At 45.1% G+C, this 10,693-nt stretch overlaps 1 protein-coding gene across 1 annotated transcript; it reads left to right on the top strand.

Moving 5' to 3' along the window:
- Positions 1-9,319: 9,319 nt before the first annotated feature.
- On the top strand, positions 9,320-10,489 carry FOXE1 (forkhead box E1). Its single transcript, XM_058168027.1, has one exon. The coding sequence runs from the start codon at positions 9,320-9,322 to the stop codon at positions 10,394-10,396; it is 1,077 nt and encodes a 358-aa protein (XP_058024010.1). The 3' UTR covers positions 10,397-10,489.
- The last annotated feature ends 204 nt before the right edge of the window (positions 10,490-10,693 follow it).

Raw genomic sequence — 10,693 nt, 5'->3', positions numbered from 1 at the left:
GCCCCAATTACAAGATGAGGATCTGTGCCAGGCGATTGGGATTCTACAGTGAAGCCCTTCCGGCAATGAAAGCATTAACAGAGATGCCCCAAAATGCCCATGTCTGACACCACCAACCCCTGGGAATGGTGTTTTGATTTGTGTTTGCATTTCTCCTCTCTCACCATTCTAATTTTAAATGGCGAGGGCCATTTCAATGGTCTAAAATGCATTCATTGATTCTATTGAATATTAGAATTGTCACAGCAGAGTAATACAAGAACAGAAAAAAGTTCAACATTCACGACTAACGTGATTAAACTCTAGTTACTGCAATGCCAAGCTCTATAAAGGGCACTTCCAGAATTTCTGGGAGAAGGTAAGCAGATAAAAACTCACTTAAGTGTAATTTACTTCTAGGGTTGGGGCCAAAGAAAAAGAGTGGTTCTAAATAATAAAGATAAAGCTGATCCAGGATTAATTTTTAAAAGATATTAAAATAAGACCCTCTTCCATTTTTTGTCTCTGAATCATACTGCTAACTCTGTGGGACTTAATTCTGATTAATCTGACACAAGATTACACCATTAATCTCTTACTTCCCTCTCCTTGTAAATACAATACAGGATGTTTTTTTAAATGTAGAGGTATGTAAAACATTAGCAAGACCCTTTTTAAAAAAAAAATACATTTAATATTACCTACATAAGATAAAACGACCTCTTGGTTTTAATGACCTTCCTTTCCCACCTCCAGCAGAGTTTCATAGACATCTATTATTCTAATAATATAGTATTATTCAATTGCTTTGTATTATTGATGAAGAGACATCTTGATCATCTTTTTTGGCGCCTGCAAGGCAGTTTTTAACTCCTGATGACTGCCTGGACTAGTCCCTGCAGTTTTCTTGGCAAGATTTTTCATTTTTTCATGCTATTATTACTAATATTTATTATTTATTTATTTATTTTATTCGATTTTTATACCGCCCTTCTCCCGAAGGACTCAGGGCGGTGTACAGCCAAGTAAAAATCCATGGTATACACATTAGAACAAGATTAAAACAAAACATATTACAGGGTGGCCGAAATTTAAAACAATTTAACAAACCTTAAAATATAAATAACCCCAATTAAAATTTAAGCCATAATTTAATATTATTTCATATTATTATAATTAGTGATATAGAATAAGAGAAAGAAAAATAATCAAAGTCAAAGAAAGTGCTAAAGTGCAAAAACAAAGATACAAAGATACAAAGAGGCATGTAGCTTTCAATTTTCTTTACAGCAGTTCCAAATACATTTATCAGTTTTGCTCCATGATTACAACATAGCCATATTTTTTTCTATAATCTGCTGTTTTTAATCATCAAAACTATAAATCATAAATCACTTTTTTCCCCTGTTTCACACAAAATTCTATAAGGGGTTTTCAGTCAGCAATATATGTAGATATTCTCTTTTCTTTCAGCAAAAGGGTCAACTTGGCCACTTCAGCAAGTTCTGTTATCCTCACCAACCCTCTCTCCATTGTGGGTACTACCAAATTTTTCTATCTTTGCACAAATAATAATGTTGCTGCATTTATCATTTATGAAAACAATATTCCATAACTTTTCTCTTACTATTTGCCCATCAATCTTGTAAGAAAAACCTCTGGTTTCAATTCTATATTAACCTTTAAAATCCTTTGAATTAGTGTAAGTGTTTGAATCCAAAACTTTCTGGCATTTTTACTCATGTGAAGTTTTCAGAAATGGTTTGCCATTGCTTACTTCCTTGGATTGAGAGAGAGTGACTGGCTCAAAGCACCCAGGTGTACTAGGGTGGGTCTAAAACTCACTATCTCCCACTTTCTAACCTGATGTCTTAACTTTCTCCCTACTTGGTTATATTTCCCTAGAGATCGTTTCAAGGATGAAGCCTTCTTATGAAAACCCGGGGCTCTCCTTAGTGCTTTTCTTTAGTTGTGAACTGAAAACTTAGATAATGTTTTTAATGTCTACGGAGAGTCTCAATCATCCAGGTCTTGTCCCAAAGGTGCTATAGGAACTTGAAAAAGCATCTTGGATGAGAAGTGAAATGTTTTCAAAGGTGGGGGGGGGGAGAAAAAACAAGAAAGTCCAGTTGCCTTCTGGAAATAGCACCTTTGGAACAATGTTTAAAAGGATTGGGAAGTTTGAAATAGATACACCTCTTCAACTATATCACACAGAGAATTGAGTGCTACAGTAGAAATGTGAGAGGCAGTGACGGAGGGACAGGAAGAGCCATCTCAGTTTTCAACAAGCTTTTAAAGTTCAGAAAGAAAGCACTGCTCTGGTATGGTTAGGTGGGCCAGTGAAGAAGACGCACCAGTAGTAATTAATAGTCCGTTTCAAAATCCCCTGGCAAATGGTTTGTTTTGAGAGTTTGGTTTGGGACTGCATCAGCCAAAAGAACAATAAATCCTTCTCCAAAAATAAAAAAAATAAAAAGTGGGGGGGGGAGGGTTCAGAGTGGGAAGGAAAGCTAATTGCATCCACTTATTCGAGAGATTGGTGTCTTCTTTATTGTCATTTTTGGTTCAGTGTAACCCTTGCAAATCCAGGTCCTTTGGTTGCTAATTAATGGAGGAAGGAATTGGGGAGGGGGGGGGGAAGAGAAGGTAGTCAACAGGTGAGGGTCATGCTTGAGATTCCCAAAACAGAGAAAATAGGATACTTTGAACGAACTCTTTTAAATAATTTTAAGCAGGTGGGTTGGAGGCACCAAATGTTTTTGTCCTTGACACATAAAATAACTACCTCTTCATTTATACCTAACAGACGCCAATCGGCATTATTTTCAGTACTCCATTTAAAAATATAGATATGAGATACAGAGGCCTCAAAAGCAATTTCTTTCTCTTTTCATTCCTCACCCGGCGGGGGGAAAAACGCCGGGTGCGACCTGAAAAGCCAGCCTAAAACCCCCATCCCTAAAGGCGTTTGAAGCGGTCTCGTTGGAAGGGACCTAAATTCCAATTCCATAGGGAAAGTAAAAAAAAAAAAAAAGTTTTAGGCAGAATGCAATTGGGGGACTTTTCGGATTCATCACCTACTGAGGAATTTACGTGACAATGAGATCCTTTCTTAAACCAACGAGTCATTTGAGATTTGGGGGGGCTGGGGGTGGGAAGATGTCCCAAAGAAGACACGGCAGTAGATTTTAGTAATCCTTACAGGGGGAATATAACCGGACCCCATACTAGCCTCGGGTTAAAAGAAGAGCCCATATTTATTTCTTTAAAGTCTATCGGGATTTTCTGCAGGGGCGAAATAGCTCGGGGCTCAAGAGCTTAGCTCAGTGGTGGGATTCAAATAATTTAACAATCGGTTCTCTTTCCTAATGATTTCTTCCAACAACCAGTTCACCAAACTCCTCAGAAAGTTAACAACAGGTTCTCCCGAAGTGGTGCGAACTGGCTGAATCCCACCACTGGCTTAGCTGTTGTGCGAAGGCTCCCGATTGTAAGAGTCCGATAAGGAACCCGGTTCGTTCCCTTCCCTTCCTTTCTCCGAAAAGAAAACGCGACGAAAACTCTCTTCCTTAAGCCGTAGCCGAATCCGCCGGGACATCAGAGCCAAAGACGAGGCGTTTTGCGCCGCTGGAGACGTCTCCAGAACCCTGCAGCCCTTGCAGGGAGATGGGGGTGGATGGGTGGGTGGGTGGTGGAAGGTCAGCAGGATGGGGCATGACCTCCTCCCCTTAGAGACAACCCCCTAACCCAAACAAATTCAACTAGCAAGAGAAGGAGGTCCGAGGAGGCTTGGCGTCTAAGTAACCCACCCACCCACGCCGGAGATAGCCGGGTTTTTGCTCCCAAGTGCAGGGCTCTGAATGATCCGGACCGGGGAGCTCCTTGGGGTCCGGGAGCTCAGGCTTTTCCTCCTCGGTTCCCAATCTTCCTTTGCCGGCTTTTCCGGGGGTCCCGAGAGAGCCACCCCAGGAGCTCCAGAGTCCCCACCTTCAAATCCCGAAGGCTGCTGATCTGCACAGCCACGTGGACTAAAAGAAACCTTAAAATGGGTTTTATTCCTGTGGCTTTTTTATACAAGAGAGGTACAAAAATTTCAAACCCAGGAAAGCAAACCTGGTTTGCCCCCTCCCTTCCTCATGCACACAGGGGGAGAGAGGGAGGTGTGTGTGGGTGTGTGGGTGTGTGATTTTTGTCGGCAATAAATTTGGAGAGTTGCCTTTTTCTGTCCTGGAAAGGGTTTTTCGGCCGCTTCTGCAAGATCGCTTTTGACTGTCTGGGCTGCTTTTGAAATCCTTGGACTTTGGGTCTAAATACATGTGGGTTAACAAGCCTTTTTTCGATGTTACCGCGAACGAATCTCCGCCTGTTTATATTTCTATTACCGAAATAAGGGGGGCAAAACGCGGTTCCCGACCCTGTGACAGCGATCGGAGGCAGGGAAGGCGGGAAGATGCCCAAAAAGGCGAAAGAACGGGCGGAAGAAAAAAAAAAGCCGCCGGAGGAGTTTGGTTTTCAAGCTGGAGCGGTTAAATACTTCCCGTGAAGTATACACTGGAAGGGCTCGGTGCAACTCAAAAAAATTTAAAAAAAAATCTGTCTGCAAAATCAAATTTACAGAACGATCGCCGGGAGATCTCTTCTCCACCCCCCCCGCGCCCCATTTTGCCCACCCGTGAGCTATATACGTTTGTCGGGTTGAAATTGTGGATTTCCACGCGCCTGGTGATTCTCCGTAGAAAGTTAGACACTGACTTTCAGTCTGCTCCAGAATGTCCTGTTAAAATCGGCAAGAACCAGATAATTTTTCTGAATATTAGAATACTGCATTAAAATCTGGAATAAAGTACCAATCAATTCCACCTGAATTCCTGAGCTTCTGAAGAACTCACATTATGAATAACCTAAATCTAAGAGATCCGACAGAGACCTTAATGTATATGGGTTTCTACCCAGGACTGTATAGATGAAATTCATCATGAACTAGGAGAAAACCTAGATTTATGAAGCCCTATTTGATAAAGTCTGCTTTAAGCGGAGTAAATCTGAATCTTGTGCCCTGACTTTTATCCAATGAACACTCGCCCACCACCCCACCCTAAATAATTAGCAAAATTTGCCTCTTCTTTTTATGGTGCAGGCTTCTCCTTCCTCAGAGCCTGTGCGTTAACTTTTATCTTACCTCACTATACCTACCTAAGAGAAGTTGATAGGTCCAGAATTAGAATGAGAAGAACTAATTCTTGGATTAGTTACATTATCCTTGATTAAAAACTACTGGGTTAGTTAAAACGATGAGTTGAAGGCTAATAATAAATTAGTTAAAACTCAGATTATCCCAGTAAAAGACTACCGTACTTATATATTGAATTAATTCATATGAAACTTATTAAAATACTTAAAATTTGCTGTTTCAAGACTACTGTAATACCGAAACTGGTGCCTGTTTACTTGCAAGTACCTGGGATAGAATTCAGTAAATCAGCTGACCATTGGCAATGTTTTGCACTCCAAGCAAATCCCACTGAAATTGGCGATTAGAATCAGAAAAAGCAAAATGATTCTTGAAAACTCCTAAGCACGTTGCTTAGAAAAATCAGACATTCTGGCCCAGTGAAAGGAGTTTCTTTCTGGCCTATTAGTTTTCTTATAGATCATTGTGATTTTGCAACGGTAATACATTCACTACTACATTCTCATAAAGGAAAATCGGTTTGGTTCCACCGAAGTAAATGTGTAAGCCGCTATGTTCAATCTGAGGCTTGTGGGTGATCATCAAACATGAAATGAGAATACCTGCTAAAAAAGGAGACTGTTACAAATTGCTATTGTTAGTACACTATGCCTAATATGAAGAACTAATTTAATTAATAGCGAATGTGTGAGATAAGGATTGGAGAGAACTTTGTTTAAATTCCTGCTGAATGTCCCTGAAAATTGTAGGCTCTCATTCAGGTTATTGGGATTCAATAGCAATGAAACTTTTGCATGATTGCTATGTAAAGTACATTGCTGTGCCCATGTAATTAAAAAAAAGAGTTTCACACAAATTCATATTTACCATTTAGTATAATTGCCTGCTGCATAGGGATGATGAAGGGTACTTGCACACCACAGGGTTGGAAAAAGTTGCTGTTTGGATTGCAAAGTTAACCATGGTGGCTTTGCTTTATTGTAAATGTATTGCTCCTACTGATCTCTTTATGTTTTTATTGCAGTTCTTTTTTATTGCTTTATCTACTAGCTTGTTATTCTTGTGTTGTTGTTGGGTTTTTTTTGATGCATTGTTGGCTTGTTTTTATTGTGTTTCATTATCTTTGCATTAGCAGCTTTCAACCAGACAAGGAGCATTGCCCTTTAACCATTTTCAAGAACATATATGTACACAGTAGTATTACAATTCTGCCACCTATACATGTCTATTCAAATTTAAGCCATCAAATGAGCTTATACCATTCAGGATACTTTACCTGCACATTAATCCAGGAATCCTTATAATAACTTTGTGAGACAGACCAGGGATTTATCTGGTTCACACCTCAGCCTCTTAGGCACCAGAGGGTTTTAGTTCTTCTGATCAATTTGCTCATTCTAGTTGGGTTCACACATGCTGTTCTGATGGCTTGGAATGAGGAGATTCCAATTCACCCTTTTACGTCCTAGCTCAGTTGAATCCTATTTAAACATGAAAGAAAGTGAGAACTTGTGCAGTTTATTCACTGAAAGGAACAAGGCACAATCAGAGTTTGTATTTCCAACATTCATATTGAAATGCTTTTATTGGAGTTTACTGAACGTGTGGTCTGATTGCTATGAACCGTGCAGTCATATGTGGTTTTGCTATTCTTGTAACCTGCTTTGGATGTTATGGTTGCAAAGAAACATAAATATTTGTACAATTCTTGTCAATTAGGTGATGGAACAACTTCTCCTAGAAAGCCAAAGTTTGAACAGAGCAGCTCCTGTCCTCACCATGTGACTCTTGGCCTCATCTGCTTCTAACGTGGGAAATTCCTTTTTGCAAGTTGCATAAATGAACTCTTTTTTCCAGTTCTTCTCTCATCCCCTTTCAAAACTGTAGATGAGAATGGATGTTATGGTAAGATACACTTTATTTTACTTGTGCGGAAACATCAGTCTCACTGGATTGTATTCCCCCCTACACACTTCTCCTATTAAAACAGTTGGGAGAAAGGTGTGTGTGCCTTCTTCCTTTGCACCATTTGGGATTTTACAAATTGAAACTGTCATAATAATTGTGATTATTATGATTGCAATTCGTAACTGTCTTTCTACAGGGAAGATGCTGCAACTCCGCTATTGATCAGCTTTCCTCTAATTGAAACTAAACTTTAAATAAAAAGATTCCTGTGCTTTGGTCAAATTCTGCAGTATCACACACTAATCGGGCACCCACCCCCTGAAAACGATAGGGAAACTGAGTACAGAACCAGGAAGAAGAAGTTCCCTTTCCTGAGTACTCCAACAGGTGAGAAAGAGAAAAATACTTGTTTACCTATGCCCTGATCCATTTTGGTTTCTCTAGAAAAGGCAAGACACCCTGTAGCTATTCTGCTGGCCTGATCTCAGTTGGTTGGTTGGTTAAAGCAGCCAGTTAGGGAAGCCCTGATCAAGTGTTGCAGGAGGATAGAAGAGCTGCTCAGCAAACAAAAGAAGAGTGCAACCCGAAGGGTGTCTATTGAGGGGTCAGTTCCACTAAATTCAGTGAGGCTGAATATTTCAGATAAGTGGATGTAAGACTGTTGGCCTAAGGTTTCATATATCACTGCACACTAATTTGGTTATAATCCTACTGAGCAGAGTCAGACGCATATATCACAGAGAAATACAGAGAACAGGCAGGTTTTCTAGTTTTCTCTGTTATGATTAGCTGCGCTAGGAATCTGAGATCGCTCCACTAGTGAAAGGGGCCCACCATCCTCCCCATTTGGTACAGCATCTTCTGAACCAAGCCTCAAAGTAACAAGGACAGCATGGAATTCTGTAGACAAACACCGGGCTAACCATCTCAGCCTCCAGTGCAAAATGAATCTTATTTTATTTTGGAAATGTATTTATTGGAGAAATGTATGTAGCCATCCACTCGACTCTGGGCGGCTTACAGGCAGTAAAAAATACAATATAAAAATAATAAACAAATAAATAAATAAATACCATCCCCACTACCCCACCACCCCCAGCGACACACAATCAGATGGGCCAGTTGATGGGCTTTCTGGCTGAGGCATGCAGGGAAATTGTCCCCCAATGTCCCTCTGCTTGAGAGGGCAGCGACCCACTCGCATGACCCTCGACCCGCCCGAAGAACGGCCCGCAGCGCTCCTTTCACCACGTTTTGCCCTGGACGCCCACGGGTGGCTGTCACTACTTGAGGCGTCTCTCGGCTGGGCTTCTTCTAAGGCGGAGAAAACTCGGCAACCCGGCTCGCCCGCTCTTCTTCCCGACGGCATAACCCCTCCCGGTTCCTGCCTGCCCTGGGCCAGGCCCCTCCCTCCGCAAGCCCTCTCAGCAAAGCCCTGTGGGTTTGCTGCGCCCCTGGCATTCTCAAGAGAGGCTGCTCGGGCAAGCTCGTCTCCACCCGTCTCTTTAAGGCACGGCAGCTGGAAGGGAGTGCCGGCCGACGGCTGCTCAGCTGCAGAGAGACGGAGACAGAGCGCGCAAGCAGCTCCAGAGTCCCTGCCGCGGCTGGGGTAACTCGCCTCCTGGCTGGGCAAGGTGCGCCCGCAGCTCTTCCAGAGGCGGTGAAAGAAGCTGGGATCGCAGGTCTCCCTACGAGCGTTCCCGAAGTGCCTCCTTGGAGGAGCGGCGTCCAAAGGAGAGATCAGCTTGTTTCCCGCCGCGTCGTCCCACCGCCTCTAGCCATCGTAGGAACCCGGCAGGTATTTCAGGACCGCTTCTCACCTCCCGGAATCCAATAGCCACCCCCACCCCCACCCCGATCCTTCGCTGGAGCCGGTAAGCCATGGAAGGTCTGAAGGCGCGATGTCATGCCGGTCCTCGACGATCGGCTTCGTTTTAGGTCTGCCGGGCATCTCAGAATCAGGCTGCCCAGGCGATTGAAGGTCTTGGGGGTCATCATAGCCTTAGATTTCTCCCAGAAGTTCTCAAGCTCCAGCACCCAAACGCCGAAGCTGCTCTCTTCGCCATCCCGCCGGCATTCGCGCTCTTAGATCCTCGCCAGAGCGGGACCGAGGGTGCTCTGAAGATACCCCTTCGGACGTCAGCCAGGAACAGCGAGGCTGGCGCACCCCAGTCCTGGAAGTTGCCCGTTGATTGCCTGCAACCCGCATCGCCGTCGGAGGCGGAGATAGAGCCTGGGATGACGGCGGAAAGCCCTCAACCGACGGGTTGCGCGGTGAGCCGGCCCGACGCCGAAGCCGAAGCCGCTTCTAGGCTTCCCGCGCTGGTGAAGATGGAGCCGGCAGCCCCGGGAGAGGCCCTGGAGCCGGAGCCGGAGCCGTCGGAAGAAGACGTGATGGGAGGTTCGCGGCCTATCGGGCGCCGCAGGAAACGGCCGGTCCAGCGCGGGAAACCCCCGTACAGCTACATCGCGCTCATCGCCATGGCCATCGCGCACTCTCCGGAGCGTCGCTTGACCCTGGGCGGCATCTACCGCTTCATCACCGAACGCTTCCCCTTCTACCGCGACGGGCCTCGCAAGTGGCAGAACAGCATCCGCCACAACCTCACGCTCAACGACTGCTTCGTTAAGGTGCCCCGAGAGCCCGGCCGGCCGGGCAAAGGCAGCTACTGGGCCCTCGACCCCCACGCCCGCGACATGTTCGAGAGCGGCAGCTTCTTGCGCCGCAGGAAGCGCTTCAAGCGCAGCGACCTTTCCACTTACCCGGCCTATATGCACGAGGCGCCGGCCCAGCCCGTCGGGCCTTCGCTGAGCTCGGCCTACGCCCCTCCTGCTGCTCTCTGTTATCCTTCCCAGCCGCCCCTCTTTAGCCTGGGGCCCCTCATGGCCCAGCCGAGCCCGGAGCTGGTGCAGCAGCATAGCCTGGACATAAACTCTTCTCCTGGCAATGCCTGCTCCTTTGCTGGGTCCGCTTACTCCAACCAGACCTGCACCGCAGCCTCTGGCCTAGGCAGGCCCCACAACACCATGCCTTACTCTTATGCCATCCCCAGTTCCCAGCAGCTCCAGGTTAACCAAGGCTCTTACTCCCAGAGCAGCAACAGTAACCTCTTTGGGGCTTCTGCCCGTCTAGGAGTACCTACCTCACCCCCCATCACTAATGACAGCATGGATTTCTATGGCAGGATGTCGCCTAGCTCCTATAGCTCTTTGGCTCATGGGTACAATGCCAGTGGGCAGCTCAGCAGTCCCGGAGCCTACCTGCGCCACACTTCTTACCCCAGTAACATGGAAAGGTTCGTTTCGGCCATCTGAAGCCAAGGAGGAACTTGGTTGGGGGAAAAAGAGAGCAAGGCAGGGCAGGGGGAGGGTGTCCTCTCCGGTTCTATTATCTTCCCCTTGGGCTTAGATTACCATCACGAGCATGTTGCCCTGCACTGGCAAGAAGGGTTGTGGTGTTCATTTGGTGTGACTGCACATCGACGGCACATCGATATTGCCAATCAGCGCCATTATTTAAGTCTGTAAGAGGAACAGGACAATGGAGGTGTCCACAGTACAAGGCTGGTGTAAAGATTTAACTTTGTGAAGCGAATGCACTATACAGTATGA

The sequence above is a fragment of the Ahaetulla prasina genome, chromosome 2 (assembly GCF_028640845.1).
Source record: "Ahaetulla prasina isolate Xishuangbanna chromosome 2, ASM2864084v1, whole genome shotgun sequence".
In the NCBI taxonomy this organism is placed as follows: Eukaryota; Metazoa; Chordata; class Lepidosauria; order Squamata; family Colubridae; genus Ahaetulla; species Ahaetulla prasina.
Note: the sequence above shows the minus strand (reverse complement) of the source record. Positions and strands in the feature narration are given on the sequence as shown.

Excerpts from the sequence above, each read along its gene's own strand:
- FOXE1 (XM_058168027.1), top strand. The coding sequence starts at position 9,320 with ATGACGGCGGAAAGCCCTCAACCGACGGGTTGCGCGGTGAGCCGGCCC.